Here is a 21,459-nt window from a genome sequence, read left to right on the forward strand (position 1 = left end):
CAGATAACACAGGTGGTGTTTCACTCAAAAGTCCTACAATGACATTGCAAAATTTGCAGAGGACTCCCTGTCCACAACTGAAACCACGCACGCTGGGATGGCTTCAATCGTTTTCTCTCATTTGAATCCGAAAACAGCAGTCGAGTAGTTTTCAATCCAGCTTTTGCACGAGCCTCCCCAAGACCAAAGTCCTGTACCTCGTTTTTTGGCAGATGATGAATTCCAGAGATCTGTCCTTTGTTTCTTCTTATTATTACCGTTATCCAGATGAATATGTACCTGATGGAAAAGATCAGAAGCATTTCTAGAGAAGGCTACAGAAATGAACTTGCACCTCAGCTCTCAAAAAAGCTAGCCCCTATGAAGGGTAGTGAACGTAATTAGTGTCACTTTTATAGCGTTAGTCCGGTCGTGTTATTTCCTGCCTGTCTTTCTGCCTCTTCTATTTAGAGTCTTTCATAACGTATCTACAAGGAACAAAGAAGTGTATCACCATCTAACCAGCTGTTTTGAGTCAGTTTACGGGAGCAGCTTTTCATGGGTTGCCCTGAGGAAAGAACCCAACTATTTGGGTATTGTCCAACAGAATAAAACATGCAGACTAGAAAAAAAAAAAATACTGCATTAGAAAGACTTGCTTCATTCGACTACAAAAATAGTATCAAGTTTTAAACTTAATATGCAAGTTACCTTTTATCTAAAAAAAGATCTGTTCCTAAAATTCATTACAGCATCATAAATTCCAAACTCTAAGGACTTTGGGGGGGAGGTTCAGTGGCTTTACCGTGCTTGCTTGGCATAGGCTAAACTAAAGTCAAGAGAACACATTATTGGAAGAGCACATCCATTCCGGCATAACAACCGTAGCAAAGTTCTCAATAATTCATATTTGCTGCACTTCCCTCATTTAATTTAGAGTTTCCTTAAAAACTATTGTGTAACTCCCCTTTTTCCTTGGACCTGAAACCAACCACAGTTCCTTTGGTGGATTTCTGTTTTGATTTGGTTTTTGGGGGTTTTTTTTGGGTGGGATTTGGGGGGGGTGGAGGGCAGTGGGTTGGTGTGTGGTTTGGGTTTTTTACTGGTGGCAGGGTGGGGTGGGTTGTGGTTTTTTTTTTTTCCTGGAAGAACCAACATATCAACATTCTGAGTCTTGGATACACTAAGCACAGTCAAAAAATGCCAGCGAGGACAAACGTTGAACACAAAGCACCCCACACCTTGTAGTATTTGGATATCGACTGACGTGGCAGGAAACCTGTTGTGCCTTCTGGAGGATCGATGCTGAACACTGTCTGGAAAACAGATGTAAACAAATGCAAAGATTTGAACACTGCAAAATCCCTAATGCACCTTTGCACCGAGAAGCATCTCCACAAAAGTTACTGCTGCGATCACCTGACATCATCGCCTTGCTCCTGTCAGTAAATAACAGCAGGGAATCTTGAATAAATACATTTTTTACAGGCAATTCCTGCTAAACACATGGCTTTCTCATTGCTCCAAAAAATGCAAGTGAGTATCTAAATACATTCAAACTATATAAACGACACTATTATTAATCACACTGTTCATGACTTCTGGCTGTGGATAAACATAAACACACTACACGGTCATGAGATCAGAGACACCACCGAGTGCAAAAGAACCTCTTGAATTCCCTTAGTTTAAAATTTCAGCCTTGATACCCTACCCTAATAATACTCTGCTTAGGAAAAAAAAAAAAAAAAAAAAAAAAAATCAAGCTGTCATCATTTCTAGCTGTCCACATCTTAAATTAAAGGCTTCTGTCAACGCTCCTGCACAGAGTTCTGCTTCTTCCCCTTTCCTGTATGTGATGCCTTATGACTAAGGGTGATGCTCTTTCAAACACACAGCATTCCAGTGCAGCTTCAATGAAAACAGCTGTGATTTTCAAATATTTAGAACTTCTCTTAATTTTTATAAACAAAATTTCTTCAGACATTTAAAAGGAATTATCCAAGCTCATAAAAGTATCAGCTAGTTGCAATACGAAAGATGTTCTCCACCAGTCAAAAAAAAGTACAATTCCTGGAAATACTAACTTCTGGAAAACAGCCAAAGATAGCGTGCATGAAAAGGATTTTAGTAATTGTTCTTCTCAAAGGAGGAAAAAAAAGGTATTATCAATAAAACCAAGCTAGTCATAAATTAAGCCTTGAAGACAAGGCTCTGTAACAAGCAAGCCCTGCGTTTAACCAGCGAAGAGGCTGGGTGACCTAGTCCTACTTAACACCACCTCAAGGTAAGAACCTGCCACGTGGCAGATGACCTGCAGTCGCTGCCCACGTGCGTGTCCTCAGCAGCAGCAAAGGGAGCTTGGCTTTCGGCGAAAGACCGCTCTTCCAGTTCCAGCGACCCCTCGTCTCTCCAAGGCGAGCTGGGCGCACGCAGCCAGCTGGCCCCAGTCCTGCGGCGCACACCGAGCTGCGGGCTCCGGCCGCGGGGATCAGGAGACCTGGCTCCTGCTTCTGAATCTTCCCATCGCTCAGCGCTGAAACCCTGGGAAGCTAATTTAAATAAAGCGGGGCTTGCCCTTCCCACGGAGGGCAGCGACACTCGCCTCCCAGTACAACTCATTTCGGGATCAGCGTGCTCAGATCTGCTGTCTCGGAGCACACAGGTGGGTTTTGCTGAGCCACTGCTATAAAAACAAACCGCTGTGCTCGCCCCTGCCAATCCCCCCTCACCAACACCCGTGCGTTCGACGCGTTCAGTGGGGTGAACCTAGCAGGGCTGTTCAAAATACAGCCAGATAACTTGTCCTTACCATGCAAGTCTGCAAAGTGCGAATACATCTCTTAATTGTTCGTTTTACACAGGGTGTTATTCTGTGGTGCCCTTTTGGACGCCTACGCTGGTCTCCACCAGCGTAACAGGCACAACAGGATTTCATACACTACTACTGCACAAAGAAAACACAAAAAGTCTTATTAAATAACAAAAATTAATCATCTATAGGAATTACTGTGTTAACTGGAGCTGGCCATTCACCTACAAGCATCGAGCAATGTTTCTAAGGAAAATGTTAAATTCTAAAGATTATCCTTTTCTATTAAATTCCAATTCTAGAAGAAGAGGATTCACAGTCCAGCTAAAACAGTAAGTAAATCCTTAGGTGAAAAGCAAAAATACTGAACAACTCACACTTCCTCTTTGTAAGATCTAGCAAGCAGCAGGAAGACAACCTGAATGCTGCCAGGAGATTTTGGTACATGTGACAAAATAGTCCTGAGCAGCGTCATTCAAAATAAATAAAATCCAAGACTCAGGAGAGGACTCTTGGAGAGCACAGTTACATTCAAATCCAGATGATCTAATCCCTCCTAGTTTACTTAAAAGGGACACTAAAACCTATAATCATCTCAGGTAAAGGGAAAGGTAAGTGGGAACGTTACAAATCCTTCAGCAAAAAGGGAAAACTGAAGTACGCAGTCGGTACCACACCCACGCAGAAAAGAATTTCATTACAAATCTTCTAACAAGTGGCCTGGAAATACGCAAGAACAGCGAGGAAGGAAGGAAGAGTTAATTGGCTGCTGCCAAATGCAGAGCTGGACACAGAAGTCATTCACTTTCCAGACTAAATAAATTCCTGTGTTCTTCCTCATTTTTGTTCTTACATAGATTTTGCCTTCCTCCTGCCTGTGTTCTTGTTATTTTATCACCTTTTTTGACACTGCTGTGCTTCCTATAACCATAAGCTACACTTGTAAGCAGAATATTTTTCCAGAGGAATTGTCTACGATGTCAAGGATTTCTGAAAAAGCCTGGCAGCTAATCTGTTAGGCAGCTACCAGTGATAGAACAAAACCAGGAGATCTACAGAGAGACTGAACATTGCCAGCCACAACAGACTTTAACGTCATGGAATTTCTTGCATCAGTGGCTGAATAATAATTTTTAATTAAAAACCCAAATAATTAAACCAAGACAGAAATACAATTATTAACACGGACTACAATGTCATTATTATTATCACTCAGCAAATACAGATGGGGAGAAAAATATCTTTTTGATCCAAAACCCCCACAACTATTTGGGAAGCTCTTACTTTACCATCAGAAAAAGGTCTAATTCAACCTGACACCCAGTAACTCAGGTCAAGACGATGCTCTGACATCACCAAACTCTGGGAAAGCAGTGATCCTAACCCCAAGCATCAGCAGATTTTCAAACACCTAACACTACGGCTAAGATGCTGTTTTCTTTGAACTTGAAGCTGCCCAAACATTACCCTCTTTCAAGTATCACTCAAGAATATTAGAGCTTTGGTGACCTTCAGAGGGAAGCTAGAAATTTAATTGAAGGCCACTGGCCCGCTGTACCTTTGAATTTTATGGGGCCCAGGTTTTTCATAATCAGTGCTTTGTAAGTGCACAGCAGGGAGAGGACTGACAGCCCCGGACGGATACCCACGAGTGTCATACTCGGCTCCTGTGGCACTAAAGATTTTTACTTTACAGATCCCTCAATTTAATAATTAAATTTTTAAAACCCCAAACAGTTAAATTCTCCTTTGTTTACTTTTTTCCTTTATCCTGTCCTGTTCTTTCATAAGGAGATCTCATTCCCAAACATTGCTGCTAGCAAGTAAACCGCTCAAGAACCCAGCTCCACCTGCTGGAGGCTAAAACCAGACAAATTCACATCGAGCATCTCCAAAAAGGGCCATCAAAACTGTACGAGAACAACCTGGGTGAAAATCAACGTAGACCCATTAGACAGCAGCTTTCTCCTCAAAACCCACAGACTTCCATCACCGCACAAGGGCACATATGATCAAAAATAAAATGGAACCAACGTCTTCCCACGTTTTTTCAACCAATCTTTTCTTCCACCCTTCAGACATATATAGAAGCAGCGTTAATTACGTACCTGGATGATATCCAAGAGCTTATGCAAGCCAGAGGTATTGACAAATATCCCAGTACCTAGAGAGAACAACGCAGGATTACTTTTACAACACAAACACACATCTGCACCTTATCTGAACAGTACAACACTCTGAATACAACAACGTCAAAGTTTTATCTTAAACAAATAAATTATTTCAATTTTTTCACCGTTATTCAAGCTGCAAGGAGAAATGTAGAACTGGCATTCCTTGGTCTCATGATAAAAAAAAGAACAGAGAACTGTCTGACTACCCTGCTACGCGGCGAGACAACACCAACCTGTGCTGCAGCGATAAACAGCCCTTCACAGCCACCTCCAAGCTTGCAGAACGCTTAAACCAGTGACAACAGAGGAGCAGTTGAAAGAACATATGAAACACGGCAGTGAGGAGGATTTGACCATGGAAACGGTAAAGATACACCTGTTAAGCCAGATGCCAACAGCCTAAAAGCAGAAGAATGCTGGGGGGGGGGAAGGACAGATGTGGACAGAGATCTTCTCAAGGGGTGCACATGCAGGACTGACAGCCTCTCCTCAACGCTTTCACTGAAGAGCCTGCTACTAAGAACTACCAAAATCATTTTCTTAGCACATGTAGAAGCTGGAGATGTTTTTTCTTTGCAGAAGGGCAAATTAAGAACGAGCTGCTGACAGACAGAAGAACAGAGGCGTGCTAAATCAGGAAAACACAAACGCTCCTGTTATTCCCAACATTCAGGGAGAACTCAAGACACCAAAAGCGCCATCAGCAAAATGTCAGCAAGCTCCACCCCACGATCCTTCTGGTTTGGGAGACAAAAAGGTGGTGTGTGCAAGAATCCTCTATGCACACACATGCACGTGCACACACATGTTGGTGCGTGCTCAGGTTCTGACACAAAGCTAGTTCTGTGCACAGACAGACATAAAACGTGTTTCCCAGCAGAGGACCTTGCAGCAAGTCTTAATAAAAAGACACACGTCCTCAAGCTCAGATTTTAGCTTTTAAAAGCTTTGTAATTTAAATCTAAACAAAGAAGCCTTTCTCCTCCTTTCCCCAAGCAATACAAACTTCCAGTTACTTCCACGACAGAGAAAAGTCCAAGTGAAACAACCAACACATTTACACTTACGGCCTGAAAGAAATTGTAAAATCTGCTCCAGCGACTCCAAGAGGGAGGATTTGGTCTGGAATGTTATTTGGGCCTCTGCAAACAGATCAAAGATGTAGCTGCAATTTACAAAGAGAAAGCACAAATGGATAAACACTGTAAATCACCGCAGGGACACAGGACTGTTACTCTTTTATAACAACACCAGTTTCACTACCCAGTAGCAAAACATGTTCTTGTCTCCATGAGAAAGAAAAACATACAGGAATAAAAATGAGTATTTGGTTGTAAAGACAGCAGCCGATACAGATGCGACAGAAAGCATACTGACCTCGTCCTTCACGTTTTCCGTGATTTCTCTACAACAAACGTGCCAATTTAGAAACAGATTTGTACGCAAGTTCCATGGTTTTTTTACCACGTACAGTGCATTAGTTTAGCAATAGACTTAGAGAGCTCTGAGGCACCTCAAAGCAAACCACTGCAGCACCAGTACCTCTGTTTAAATCATGACACGAAATCGGAAGCAGCCCAGTGAGGAACTTCTTCCAGTTCAGAACACCCGACAGGCGTACACACGGCACGGGGTTTGCCACGCTTGAAACACTTCACAAGGGAGTTCCACCAGAAACAGCAATTACTACGAAAGGGGATTTAAGGAAACCCCAAACCTTGAAGCAATACTATTCCCAGGAAGCAGAACAGTGCTACCAAGCCCAACAGCTGAGGCAGCTTCCCACGGGTCTAGGATTTGCTGTGCTTTTAACATGTAAACATTCCAATGAGAAGAAATTTACCTTCCCTCTTTGGTGACTCCACTGTCATTCGGTGGCAGCTCCACTGCATCGATAGCACTTTCTAGCTGAAGAAGAATTTCTTTAAGAGAACCAAGAGGGAAAGAAGTGAGGGTTCACAGAAACTCACTTGTGGGACACATCTAAGCCTCTTTTTCAATGTACTTTATTACAAAGGCTGTTACCAAAGACAGCAACTAGCCATTTTCTTGATTCTGTGAACAAATCTAAATGATCAAAACCAAAGATGTCATCTCTAAATATTCGTATTCAACTTTAAGAACTTTATGACCTCAATTCTCAGATGAAGTTTAAGTTGGCAGATAAATGTTGAACTCTCCTCTACAGACAGGGGAGGCTGTTCTTCAAAATGCTTTGCAAACATGAGACATCTCAAGTTCTTGCTATTAGCTTTATGTCACATCATGTTCCTACAGCAGAATGATGCAACTAACACCATTCCAGCACAGTGAAAAGATTATAAAACATGGGAACTTCCGGCAAAGAAGGAAGCGACACATTCATCTGCCAAATCTCTCTTCTCAGAAAAAACTGTAACTAAACATTCCACAAAACTCTGAAAAAAGAGACAACTTAAACTTCCCTGAATTTCTCAGTTATGAGCAATGTCCATAGAAACACCACATGAACCAGATTTATACTTGTTGACCTTTTGAAACTGTTTCAACAATTTTCAACAACACAAAAAAAATAACCTTACTCTTTATCTTTGCTATATCTTCAAGTTCCATGTTCAGTCCTGTTGAAGAAAGGAAAGATTTCAAAGAGGATGTTTCATGCCTGTTTCATTCCTGGTTTCTTTATGCCTTTTCAGAAGCTACAGCTATGAAGGCTACAAATGTGTATACGGAAAGACATCTTCTGTACCCCACTTGCTGTTCTCTTTTATGGCCCCTCATGGCACATTGGTTTGGCCAAATCTTTTCATGTTTGTCTGGCAGCGATTACTAATGAACAATAATTTATCTACTAATGAGAGTAAATTTTCCAGAAACGGTTAGGAAAAGTTATTTTCCAGTTCTCTGTAGTGGCACCCTATAACCCCAATGAAACAGTTGTTTGGGGTTGTCAACACACCTGAACTGGCCAGCTCCATATTGAATTCAGCATTGATTTCGTTCTGTTGAACCACTTTGGCTTGTTCTTCCAGCACGACATTCACAGCATCCATTGCCGAAGCCAAATCGTAGGGTGTCAGGTCAAAAGAAGACGACTCCTCACACAACTTCTCCTAAAATGCCAAGGAACGGAGCATTACCCGGCCTGCCCAGCACGCTATTTGCCTCAGAGGTGACAAAGCCCAGGTGACCAGGCTGGGTTTCATTTCTAGCTCCAGCTCAGGCCAGAGATTTTACAAACACCTGAAGACTTTGACTATTCCCAGGCCTCCTTTTTCTCTGAAATGGAGAACAGATTTTGTCTCTCCCGCGTTATCAACATTCTGCCATCCCCATCCAGTAGCAAATCACCATCATCCTTAAGATCCCTTTTGGTTTTAATAGGTGTCACCTCCTCTGTGTTCTCAGTGTTGCTGCTAATTGATTTTTCCTGACATTCTTTTGTTTCTCCCAGCAGTGCCACATAGCTGGCCTTGCCGTCTGATGACAAACTGTCTCAGTAGCAAATGTCTTAGAGAACCAGTCTGGCCTTTCCAAGAGCTGCTTCCCTCTCACACTCTTAAGAATTACTCGTATCCCTACGTTCACTCATACGAGACACGGTCCTTGCCCCTTGCAGTCTGGCAGAGATGGGGACACAGAGAAAAAGGGAAGTGGGGCCATGAAAAAAAAACCCAAACAGTAGAATAAATATTATTCATACATAAAATTTGGGCCAAAATGTATGCCAAAACAAATATCACTATAGAGGAGGAAGGACACACACTAACTCTCTATTAAAAAAAAAAAATAATGGTTTGAACACTCACCAAATTCATAAGTTTGACAAAACCCTTTATGACCTTGAAAAATAAGTCACATATTGTTTTGTCACAAATTTTTCCATTCACAAAAAGAATCATTTTCCCTGAGGAACGAAGAGAAATAGCGAGGACTAACCTACACAACAACTTGACCACAACAACTATGAAGGGAGAAGTTATAAAGCCCAAACCACTGAACTAGCTGCATGCAGAAACAACCAAATCAGAAAGGAGTCAGTTTTATGTCAGAGCAATTACTAAGTTTCCACGTATTAACCTGGAACACCCAGTACCAGGGGGGAACTATTGCAAAAGGAGCAGTTCTGCAATAGCTGTTCCAGGTAATTTCTGCACGCAGGCGTCAGCTGATACTATTGAAACACGACAAATCAAACCCAACAAAACCCAAACAACTACCACTGGATTTCTACCCATTTTTCACCAGAAAAAAAGAGATGTTCCGACGAAAGGAGCACACACTGGACACAACTCTCTCTAGCCAAACACAGCACACCCGCCGGCGGCCTGTTTACTGGAAGAACACCACGCAACCAGAGAACACCCTCCGCAGCAGTTCAGGAGAAATCCCCCGGGAGGTTCTTCACGTGGGACATGTTTCCAATGTTCCTTCGCTTTTCATTATTTAGGGAAAGGGCTGCAGTTCTGAGCCAGCTAAGAGGAAGACCTCCTAATGCAGCACTTCCTTTTTTTTCTTTTCCTCTATGAGTGAAGACTCTGAAATATGACAAGAGTCGCATTTGCCAGCTACTGCGCTTGGACAGCTGGTGCAGCTGAGCTTCAAGAACGGATTGTTCATGATTTCTTACACCCTGGAACTCTCCAACCAAGAAAACGAGCACCCTCATCACTCCGGAGATCACCCTTCCAGAAGAAACTATCACCTTGTAGAAAATCACTGCAGTGTCCAAGGACTGTTAATTTAAACTCCAAAGCTTTAACTGTCACCGAAACCAGCAATGTTCGTGGTCACGGATATCAACAACTGAAACAGCCGAGTGCGGATCCTACGCTCGGTTTGTAACACGGCACGGGGCCGTTTCTCTCTTTGGAGGAAGTCTGAAAAATGGCAACAGCCCAGAAACAACTCACCACATTGTGAGCTTCGTCAAGGATCACCACAGTCCCCTTCAGGTCCAAGTTGTGCGCCCTCCGGCTCTAGAGACGAAAAAGAGAATGAGAGGACGCACAAAAAGGCCACAGAGAAACAGAGATTTCATCGACTGAGAAATCGGCTCATGAGGCACATTTGGGATTTCATGTATTGAGGGGTTTTTATTTATTATTTTTTTTTAGACTACAGCAAGGAACTGCTGTGCTACCTAATACAGAAGCCATAGAATTGTTTGCTCTGGAAATGAAAGGGCTGGAAAGCATCATGTAAAAGTCTCCAGAGGTTACAGCTGACACTGTAATAAAGAAGAAAACAGATGGACCATCCTGGGACACACAAGTTTCTCAGAATTTCAGTCACTGTTTTTGCCAACAGGGGTGCGGGAGGAGCGTGGTGCCAAGGAGGGGATTTGCCTTGTTTTGACAAATTTACGCTTGTGTCGTCTTTGCGAGAAGTGGATGCTCCGGAAAGAGCCCCAACAGCACCAGACACGTAACCTCAGTTCCCAACGCTTCTTTGCTTAAGGTGGTCAGAGATTTTGTCAAATTTTATTTTATTTTTTAAATTTATTAAGCATTTGGTCTGTTTGCCTCTTGCAGCAGCGGAATGTAATCTGGCTTTTACTATAATTCAGGAATTACTCCAAGTTGCAAGAAGCTGTCGGCAGATCCGTTTCCTCAAGAGAATTTTCAAAGGTTTCGTTCTCTATTCATGAAATATGGACAACTTACTGCAACAGCTTTTTTTACAAAGCCTGAAATTATTTTCAGGAGAGATGCCCAACCTCTACTGAAAAAGTTTCCTTATTCCAGCAATCGTGCAGCTGCCTGCAGAAACAAAAACGTCTCAGAACGCACGAAAAAATCCTGCGCAGCACTGACTGAAGGTTCGTATTCAGGAGGTGCATATCCCCAAACAACAAGGGCATCCCATTCTGCCCAGCTGATTCGGGAAAAATAGCAAGACCTCAAGCAAAAAGGGGAAAAAAAAAAAAAAACAAAAAAACTTTTCTTAACTGTGGGAAAGAACTTTACAAAGAAAAGAACACAACAGGGCATCCTCTAAGGTTCTGAATTTGAGCTGGGTTTTGGTTAGTTCTGAAGTAGAGCACACAATGCCTTCCCAGCAGCCAGTATAAGATAAATAGAAGAACAGTTGCATTTAAAAGCAAAGATATATGTTACCTTTGAGTCTAGCAAATAGTTGTAAGGCATAAAAATAATATCTGCTTGCTGCTTCAGGCTTCGAGAGAGATAATAAGGACAAGCTCTGTTTAAAAAAGAAAAAAAAAAAAAAAAAAGTAGTACAAACTACAAAGTAACACTTGCAGAAATATTAAGAGCACATCCAACATTCCAGTACCCCGTTTCACACAACTGGCATGTTTAACTGCAGGGCAGAAGGTCAGCTCTATCCACAGAAGACACGTAAAAAGAAGCGCAGAAAAATAACGCCTGGCTGTGCCACTCAACGAGGCAAAGTAAAAATAAATAAAAGGAGGGAGCGGCACTCCTCACTGCACGACCACTTCACCCGCTTAGGCTAGAAGTAACTGCAGCACTACATGTTTTATCTCAACAAATCAGCCACCTCATCCTCTTAGGGCTGAAACAACACTGCAATATCACTGGTCACGTCAGATGTCACTGGTAGCCTCTGCTCAAGCAAGCAAGAAAGGACTGGCGAGCCGGGCTCCGGTCGGATTCCCTCTTTACACAAGGAAGGACCGAAGTGAATTGCTGTCTGACGAACACCGCAGCGACAGCAGTGAGGGCTTTAGTGCACACAGGACTTTGTTGGCAGCTGTCTCTGCAACACCCTTAGCCACTCCACTTTGCTCTCATCATGGTTCTGCTTGAGTGTGTGTCAAGTTCATCCCAAGGTATTAATAAAAATGAGGAGAAAGAGTTTTTGCCGTTTTCACAAGTAAGGGGGGAGGAAGGTCAGCGGGGATCGTTTACCTGTGCTTGTTTCCGTTTTTAACCAAGTCTTCAATATCCATGATGGGTTCAATCAGCTCTTTCTCTGTGCTCTTTTCTGTGAAAAATGACATTACAACCCCAAGCTCAGGTAAAGGCGTCACACCAAGAGCTGTTGTCACCCTGACCACCACGCTCATCCGCCTCCCAGCGTTTCATTCTCGAAAGGCACCATCGCAGAGCAAAGCACACGCACAGGGGGATTCTGCCAACTCTTCCAAACTTCTTTGCCTCCCTAGCAAACCTCTCCCCTCTCCAAACCCCAGGGCTTTACTTCCACAGCCCAACTCACCTTCCACGTTGTTATAGAAGTGACAAGCACGAGCCATCACCTTCATTCGGCACATGTAGATCTGTAAGACACGGCACATTTCAGCCACGCGCTGAGAAGCTGCTGAGGGGTGCAGAGCTGTCAGGTTTCTGTAACGCCAGCCTAACGAACAAACGCTAATCGCCGTTCTTCACTTTCAAAATCACGTGTCCCTCTGTCCCCCTCAGCTGTCAGGCCCTCTTTTAGGCAGCACAGAACACTCAGATGCTCAGAGGAAATTTTGTTCTCGTTTGCCACTAACATTTTTCTTTGATAATCTTTGATATCAGGGGTAAAAATAACAGGTACGTCAAACACTGAAGCGTTATTTTGAAATTATTGTCACTCCTGAAATTCAAACACTTCAGCGGCAGATCAGAAAGGAAACTGCAAACTATTAACTCTCCTATTCCACACAGTTACATCCTTCCCCGGTGGAAAATGCTACCAGAGACTCAGAATTAAGTTTTGCACTTGCAAAACCAGAAACTAAAAGTTCCTCAAAACACATTTAGAAACACTGCTATCCTTCCCTACAGCCTCCAGCAGTTGAACACCCTCGGAGTTCAGAATTCCACCCCACACAGCAGAACACAGAACTGCCACCTTCCCCCCACGCCCGCCTTCGAGGCTCTGGGCTCACCTGCACGTGGTTGCTCTCCTGTCGCTTCACTTCAGGATGGATGCAAAGCTGCTCCCTGGAACCCAACACACACACCTTCGGCCTGTTCAAACAGAACACACAAACCTGACCTTACAAATAAGGCAAGAAAGAAGAACACAGCGGTACGTGCCTAGGTTGGGCACCAAAAGCAAAAGGTTCAGGAGAAATAGCTGAGCCCAAAATAAGGGTCGGGATTGGAACCAGCAGGTTCGTCTGTCTGCAACAGCTCTGTGTGTTATTTGACTTCGTGGTGCTGCATCTCTCCTGGGAGCAGCAGGTGACAAGCAGCGGGTGACAAGCAGCAGGTAATGAGCTGCAGCTCCATCATCCACTAGAATCTGGGTTGTGTTATGACAGTTCAGCCGAATAAGCTGGGGGCTGTCACCTATCACAAGGTGTTCCAAGCCCGCTGTGATCTTTTGAGTAAGGTTATGACAAGAGCTAATCACTACAAACACTCACAAGACTTTTTTTGCTCATTACAAGGCTGCACCTTCACAAGAAGCACATAAACAAACGATTACTGCCTGTCCAAAGAGCTCAGCCAACAGACTGGCACACCAGCAGCTGAAAACTGACAGCATTGGTAGAGCAAAACCACAAAGTTCTTCATAGATTTCCATCAGCCCAAGGACTTTACACTTGGCACGGCTTCCCACTGCCTCAAAGAAATGCCTCGGGGGTGGGGATAATAAAGAAAAGGTAATTTTAGAAGTAAATGTGTGAAGTAAAGAGCCAAAACCAAACCAAATTCAAGAAATTCTATGTTCGAAGGAGATAAGAGAAGCTATGAAGTGTGAAAAAACCCAACCCCAACCCAGCAACACAGAAATCCAGGCTCTATGTGCTACACAGAACTACGTTTCAGTGGATATCGGGGTTTTATATATTCATGAATTCAAGCAACAACTACATCCGACGGGTTTTCTTTGAACAGGAACATTATCCTAAGCCCCACTTACCTGTAGACTGTGTTCTTCAACTCGTTAATGACCTGTGTAAGTTGTGAGTGAGTTCTGGAGGCATAAATTATTTTAGGAATGTCAGTGTAATACGCTGCCAAATAGAGGAGAAAAAAGCAGAAAAACATTATTAGCATGGAAAGAAGAACGAGAGATATTATTAGCCTCCTTCCCCAGCTGGTACCATGGTAACAGTCTGCCTTGCAGAGACGGCAAGAACTTTTGTCATCCAACTAGTCACAGACACACAATGACCTAAATGAGTTTCCAATGTTCTAAGAAAAATTAAAAATACGTACAACACCTTTAAAAGCTATAAAGCGGTGAAACTGGGCTTCAGCTGCTCAACAACGGCTCTGTGACTCTTGACTCTTCCCATTCCACGCTCGTCACAAAAGATACAAGCCAGGGCTCATTCACCCTCCTGCGCTGGCCCCACTGAACACAAAACCCACCGGACTTACTCGAGAGATCAGCGTCGGTGGCAGCGTTGCCCCAGGCTGACAGGGGTCTCTCCGGGAAGAGCTCCACCCCGTTCACCCGCTGCGCAATTCTGCGGGCCGAGATGGTGTCTTTGAAGTGCTCCCGCCAAGCCAGAGTGGAACACAGCAGGCAGAGGGTCTTCCCTGTGCCCGTGGGGCTCTCCAAAATGCCATTTACCTTCTTTATGGAAGAGAAATAAAATAAGAAAAGGGAACAAATGAGCAATTTGGAGATTCAGCCCGAACAGGTGTTTGGGCAGTGAGGAGTTTCCTCGGTAAAAAACCAACCGCTGCCTCGTAAACTCAACCGCACGACAGAAACACACCTGGACCCCACGTAAAGAGGTGATAAATGCATGGCCCGTAGGAGCCTCTAATCAACTCAATGAGGCTCGATGTTAAACCCAGAGCCAGCTTTGTTTAGCAGAGGAATTCTCCACTCTCCGAGCAGCTAGCGCGCATCACACGTCAGCATAAAATACCCGAAAACATTAGAAGTTGTCGCAAAAAAAACCCGAAAGTGACCCTTAGATCACAGCCTGCCAGTTTCCCCTCAGAATTAAGACTATATCCCATGTCGTAGTTTAGACAGAAAATTTTACAACTGCTTTTAAATGCCCCATCCTACCGGATGCTACAATTTTATAGCGCAACAATACTACCAAGTTGTAGAAAAACTGGCAGCTGAGCTCGCACCCGCGACAAGTCGTGTTCAAGCGTATGAAAATCTGTACATGTAAAAGGCTTCCAACACTCTCACTTTAAAACAAGGAGGCAGCAAGCAGGAACCAAGCACTGCCCGCGGTGTGGAGGAATGCTGAGCCATGGAAAGCCAAAGCTTCCCCCATGAGGTTGCTGGATCTCCCAGAACAGACACTGTCAACATCTGTTAACCAACTCCAGAACAAAGGTAACTGCTGTCAAAAAACATTTTCTTATTTGACGTTCATCCCTATCGTAGATGAAACGACGAACTACACGAATAGCCCAAGGATTAACAACACAAACCCAACCCCCAGATGTTTAAGGACAGGCTATATGAACACCAGGACTTGCTCAGCTTTTCTCCCTTTCCCCACGTTCGGCAAGAACACCCCACCTACGGTTCTACCAACTGCTGCCTGCCCACTCCTGGGCTTTTAGTAACTATAGAATAAAATAAAAACACAAGTAAAAGGTCAGGGAAGGTTTGGGCAAGGCAGCACAAGGACAACAAAAAGTCAACTTGAATTTTTTTTTGGTGAGTCAGAAATGAAACACAGCAAAGGGCCCGAAACGCCTCCCGGGGCGGCACCCACCCACCTTCTGCAGGCACTCCAGCACCTTGGCCATGTAGGCCTCCTGGCACTCGTAGGGCTGGAAGGGGAAATCCACCGGGATGCCGTTCAGCGTCACCCTGGGCATGGTTCCCGTCACCGACCTGCAAGAGAGCGCAGCCCCGCCGTGAGGGGGCGGCACCGCCGGGGTCACCTACAGCCACGAACCGGACAGGCCCAAAGGCCCGATTTTGGCCTCGTTTGTCGGGAGGGGACGTTACCAGCACCGTAGCCCGGGCAGGAGGCTCACGGGCACTCGGGGACCGGCCGCGGTGAGGCGGAGGAACCGGCCCGGCCCGTGGCCTCGGACCTCCCGCTCCGGCCCGGCCCGCGTTCCCGGGACCCCCTCGCCCGCTCCGGCCCGCGTTCCCGGGACCCCCCCGCCCGCTCCGGCCCGTGTTCCCGGGACCCCCGGCCCGTTCCGGCCCTCCCTCCTCGGACCTCCCGCTCGCTCCGGCCCGCGTTCCCGGGACCCCCGGCCCGCTCCGGCCCGCGTTCCCGGGACTCCCGGGCCCGCGCACGGGATGGTTACCATGGGAACACGGGCAGCACAACTACACGGATCCCCCCCTCACCTCCCGCTCCGCCGTTCGGAATCCCCGCGCCTGTATCACGTGCCTCCCCCCCCCTCACGCGCGCTGCGTAACTTCCGCCGCACGCTCTCGCGAGAGCTGCGGCGTTGCCCGGGGAACGGGGCGGGGAGGCGGCTGCGGGCGGTGGGGCCTGGTCGTGGCGGCGGGGCCCGGCCCACTTCTGCGGGCCTTGGGGGGGGGCGAGCGGGGCTGGGGGGGCTGGTGCCGTCGGTGCCGTCGTGCCGTCCCCTGTGAGCTGCTGTGGAGGCCCGAGGGGCCCCGGGATGGAGGGGACCAAGTCCGGTGGGGTTTGGTCCCTCCTGGGCCTGGAGGAAAGCGGGACCCGGGCCTGGGGACAGGCCTCCCCCACTGCCAACGCGGGGGTGGGTCCCCCAGCGCTTCCTCCCGCGCTGTGCCTAGGGCGGAGGCCGAGGTTCGGCCCCGAAAAGACAGGAGGTTGGCTATTTGGTTGCTAAAAGTAGCAAAGCGGCCCCATTTTAAAGCCTGGCTTATGAGGAGCTGCTGAGGGGACTGGAGTTGTTTAGTCTGGAGAAAAGGGGGCTGAGGGGAGACCTTAGCGCTCTCTGCAACTGCCTGAAAGGAGGGTTGGACTCTTCTCCCAAGGAACAAGCGATAGGACGAGAGGAAATGGCCTCAAGTTGCGCCAGGGGAGATTTAGATTGGACATGAGGAAAAATTTCTTCACTGAAGGGGTTCAAGCATTGGAACAGGCTGCCCAGGGAAGTGGTGGAGTCACCATCCCTGGAGGTGTTCAAAAGACGTGTACATGTGGCACTCTGGGATGTAGTTTAGTGGGCGTGGTGGTGTTGGGTTGATGGTTGGACTTGATGATCTTAGAGGTCTTTTCCAACCTTAATGATTCTCTCAGCCCTGTTCAGATCCCCTGGAGCGTGTGAGCGCTCCTGGGTGAGGGCGGCCGGGACTGGCATGTCTCCCCTTCGTTAATGACTCGGGAGCTGCGTGATGAGCGATGCCCTTGACCAGAATTTGTCCCCACCACGGTGCTGTGCTCTGTGGTGCAACACTGCCGCCCTGCAGTGGTGCTGCATGTAGGAGAAGGCAGAATGTTGTGGGATTCTCTGTTGAAACTCTCAGCATTTAAGATCTGAGGGTTTCTGTGTCACCATGTTGAGGCTCGTTGCTTCTGCATTAGGAACAGGAATGAATTCTGACGGGGAGCTTTCGTTCGGGGTGGATGTGCTGCTCCTTCGTTCCCTGCTTCGCTTCAGCACGATTCTCTCAGCCTTCAGCCCCCTGGGCGCGTGGCCGTGTGCGTGGCCAGGATCGGCTCCATCGGCGCTTTGGTTGCTCAGGATCCACGGGTGGGTGACTGCAGGGAACCCCAGGCTGCTCTGGGGTGGTGGCTTGCTCGGTTTGTGAGACTCGAGCATTTTCATAAATGGATCGGTGTGGTTTACCTGGATCCCCAGATTTTGCAAAACCAGATTTTACGCAGTTACATGAGGAAGAAGGTAGGGAGAAGATTATTTTACTCGCATTTCTCCGTACTTTGTTGCTGCATCTCAGGCTGTTGGGTGGTTACTGCGTAGATGTGGAACAGGACAGGGCTGGTTTTATTTTAACGGTAAAAGGCCTTTGTTCCTGGCAAGCTGCACGGCTTGTTTATGTGTGGAAGTGTTCTGATACGTAAAGAAAAATAACTATTACGAGGAACAGACCTAAAACTTGAGTATATTTGTAGAATCACAGAATGTTATGTGATCGATCCTCTTCTCAAACTTCTGGTACATTCTGTGTCTCGCTGGTGTTCGGTGAGGGGAGCTTACGGGGTCGCTGTTTCAGTGCGAGCCTCTGAACTCCCTGAGCTGGACTCGCCTGGGCCGTGAACTGCCCTTAATTGTGGCAAAGGGGCTAGAGAGCGTTGGTTCCTCCTTCGGCTCTGCGCGGCACCACACACCCAGCCTAACAACTGGGTTTGTTCCTGCTTCCGACTCTGAACTCTTCAATTTGATAGCAGCCCTGCAAGATGAAGCTGCAGAAGAAATGACTTTATAAAGATTGTGACATGAGAGTGTGGGATCAGGTTTATAACAGAGAATAAAGGTCTAAAATCCATCGTAAGTACCTGGAACACTGTGTCGTTACTCTTAGTTCCTGTAACTCTGTCTTTCCTACGTTGAAGAATAACATCAATAGCGTATCAAATCAGATTATTTTAACTTATTTAAGTGCTGTCGATGGAAGCAGCGTTACCTTCTGTGATAAAAGAGCTGGAAGGTTACCAGCCCCAAAAAGGAGCGTGAGTCAGCAGATGCGCTGGTGTCCAGCGGCCAACATGAGTCAGCACCACTGCTCTGCCGCCTCCTGCGGGGCTGTTCCTCTGCACCACTTACCTCACTTGACCAAGGCTGCAGCGCCAGTGTTGGCGAGTCTGCCTTCAGCATCGCTGCGCCAGTTGCTTCTAAAAACAGAACAGAGAAAACAAGGTTTTGTGAGTTTAAAGAGAAAAAATTCTTTCTTATTAAGGTTGGAAAAGAGTTGTGAAGGTTTACTGGAGCTACAGCACTGGTTTGTGTCGCGATACAGACCTGATAAAGGCAGGCATCGGTCTTCCACCAGGGTTGTCATGCTGGTGGTTGGCTCCCTCGGGTAAACCCAGAGCCCTTACAAGGCAGGAGTTTGGAGCGGGAGGACGAGGCAGAAGAGGAGGCGTTAAAAAAATTAGTTGGAGCGGCACAGGGGGCCAGTTCCTTCCCCCTAATGGCATCTATGGGCTACCCAGGGAGCAGGAACCAGGGCGGCTGCCCTGCTCCCTCCTTAGTGGATGGTGAAGACCTTGGATGAACTATTTTTCATTTGAAGTGGTGCCTTCAAGGAAGAAAAATGTACAAAAGAGAAACCTTGGAAGAGGTCATCATTAAACTCTGTGGGGAGGTGAGGGTGTGAGTGGCTGAACCGAACTGCAGAGAAGCCAGCGAGCAGAGCGCCTGTGCCTACAGAAATCCAAAGTGAATAATCATCATTTCTGTTCAGAGGCCGCCTAGGCAGGATTTCTCTTCCCAGACAAGCGAGAATTGTGAGGAATGGGACAAAAGGGTTTGAAGAGCCCCAACGACTGGCCGTGAAACTTCCGCGGTTCACCTGAAGGTTGTTTTTCCCCTGCCAGATAGGAGAGGGTTAAGGTGCCAGTCACTGACTCTCTGAGGAGATGTGATGGTTCCCATAGCAACAGTCTAAAACTTTTGTTTGGCCACAAAATTATTTGATGCCTTTGAATCCAGCTACTGCAGAGCCTTTCTGTCTCTGCTGTTGGGAAGTAACAAACCAGCTCGCCACTTTCACCCTCCGGCTTTAGTCGCGGCCGCCCTGTTACCAGGAAGGTGAGGAAATACTGGTTTTACCGCTGAAGAAACCAAAGCCAATGGGTTTGTGGTGTGGTGGAGGCCGGAAGGAAACCACTAGAGTGGAGTTCAGAGCTTCACACGTTCGCTGCTCTTTACCCTTTGTAGTTGCTCGGCCATCCAGCTCGGCCCTGCCAGCTTTGCCTGCACGCCGTGCCTGTCGTAGCTGAGCCGACCTTCGGGTGACCTGAAGCCCCAGTTTACACCTCTACGTGCCCGAATTCATCCAGCTCTTCCTCTTCTTCCCGGTCCAGATCCTTCACACAACTTGGCCTCATTTCTCAAGTGCCCATGATCGATACCAAAGAGGAAACACCAGAACAACCCTCTTGTTTCTCTTGCCTCCAGGGAAGCACTTTCCTGGGTCGGTGCTGATGTTGCTGTCACTCCTTTCTCTCCCTCACTTCTTTTTCTCCTTTCTCTCCTATTATTGCACCCTTTCAGGGGGTGGGCTGCTGCCCTATGTGGAATTTTTATTATTACTATTTCACGCCAACTAAGGGAGTTTTTCCCGGTTTGAGGAATGGCACTGGAAGGTCTCACGCCGATGCTGTCCCCTGGGTACCGTGAGTTACAGCCTCTCGTGTCGCAGCCCCTGCTCCTCCTTTCAGACCAGGTGATTTTCATCTTTCAATATTATTTCATTAGTCACTAGATAAAATGGTTCTCCAGATATTTCTCTGCCAGGCTTGCAGCCACAAGTAGCGACACCAAGAGGGCTGAGCCTTTTGATAGCAACCACAACTTGCAAATCTTCCTCTCCAAACTGCCCCATATCGGAACAGGAGGATTGTTACGGGTCCCTGTTTTGGGACGTGTTGAAGAGCGAATCTTTTCTGCCAGTTTGGGAATTTTTCTTTTGTTTTCAGCTTTGTTGAAAGTACGAGTTATTGCAACAAGCCCTTCCTATGTTGAAGGACATCTAGGAATATTTAATTGTTAAAAATGTTGACAATACTTGCAATGAGATGGTGGTGGGAGAAGTGCATGCTACAAAACCAACTTCTTTGCTGATTCTCCGTGAAAATCTATTGTTTCCTGATGGTCTGCCTGGTTAGATACCACGTATGATGAAGGCGCAGGCCACATTAACCAAATACTCATCAATTTTCCCTAATCCCCATCTTGAAAAAAATACCCAGTGCCTTGAAGAACTTGAAAAGACAGTTACATGTCAGATACGGAAGATATATTGCCCAGTGTTACAGACGGCTCCGTTATCGACTCTATATGACGGGTTCTCTAGAGAGTATGAACAGTGTTGGAGCTAAAGCGTGTGACATGGCGTAGCCACATATACTGTTCATTCACCATGTCTAATCTGGGGCCTTGAAACCATTCTGTACCTTTTTTTTTTTTAAATAAAAGGAATAAAACATGTGGGATTTATGCCCAGAAGATCCAGAATGTTGCAAGAGGTAGCCAGACCCTCTCAGGTCTGTTGGGTCAGTCAAAGCCAGAGTTCCTCCTCAGCAGAGCGGGGAAGTTGTTGCAGCATTGGGGAGCCTGGGATAGTTGCCTTCGTCTGCTGACGGGGAGAGTGGTTTTGGAAGACACACTGTTCAGCCTGGTGGCTTCAAGGTAACCCAGAAAGTCTTAGAGATTCAACCCAGGGAGAAAGTAGAGGGACAAGCCTTGGACAGAACAGGCAGCTGTTAATGGTAATAAAAACGCTCCTGTTCCAAGCACGCATTGGAGATGTGTGGGTAGTGTTGGCATTCTTCTGAATTGGACTTATTTTTTAGGATTACTTTTTCATACAGTGTTGAAGGAATAGGACCCTTGGAGATTGGGGGGAAAAAAATGAGGAAAAAAAGAAAATCTCTGTCTTTTTAATTGAATTTAGCAGGCGCTGCCTGCGGCTTCTCCCCCGGCCAAGCCAGAGCACCAGCAGCTCCTCCAACAACCTGTA

General features: G+C 46.4%; 1 protein-coding gene across 2 annotated transcripts in view; it reads right to left on the bottom strand.

Annotated features, from left to right (window-relative positions):
* Nucleotides 1-15,680, bottom strand: part of RTEL1 (regulator of telomere elongation helicase 1) — a 48,789-nt gene extending 33,109 nt beyond the window's left edge. For both annotated transcript variants that reach the window (XM_086474569.1, XM_086474570.1), the window contains exons 1-15: nt 15,579-15,680; nt 14,259-14,457; nt 13,795-13,888; nt 12,812-12,893; nt 12,151-12,211; nt 11,841-11,916; nt 11,064-11,148; nt 9,858-9,923; nt 7,904-8,057; nt 7,527-7,565; nt 6,809-6,887; nt 6,033-6,130; nt 4,900-4,955; nt 1,221-1,295; nt 198-279 (exon numbers count right to left, since the gene is read on the bottom strand). In XM_086474569.1, the coding sequence (XP_086330695.1) occupies nt 198-279; nt 1,221-1,295; nt 4,900-4,955; nt 6,033-6,130; nt 6,809-6,887; nt 7,527-7,565; nt 7,904-8,057; nt 9,858-9,923; nt 11,064-11,148; nt 11,841-11,916; nt 12,151-12,211; nt 12,812-12,893; nt 13,795-13,888; nt 14,259-14,457; nt 15,579-15,680 (1,348 nt within the window). The remainder of the gene's footprint in view (nt 1-197; nt 280-1,220; nt 1,296-4,899; nt 4,956-6,032; nt 6,131-6,808; nt 6,888-7,526; nt 7,566-7,903; nt 8,058-9,857; nt 9,924-11,063; nt 11,149-11,840; nt 11,917-12,150; nt 12,212-12,811; nt 12,894-13,794; nt 13,889-14,258; nt 14,458-15,578) is intronic.
* Nucleotides 15,681-21,459: the final 5,779 nt, after the last annotated feature.

This window comes from Leptosomus discolor, chromosome 17, assembly GCF_034619465.1.
Source record: "Leptosomus discolor isolate bLepDis1 chromosome 17, bLepDis1.hap2, whole genome shotgun sequence".
Taxonomy (NCBI): Eukaryota; Metazoa; Chordata; class Aves; order Leptosomiformes; family Leptosomidae; genus Leptosomus; species Leptosomus discolor.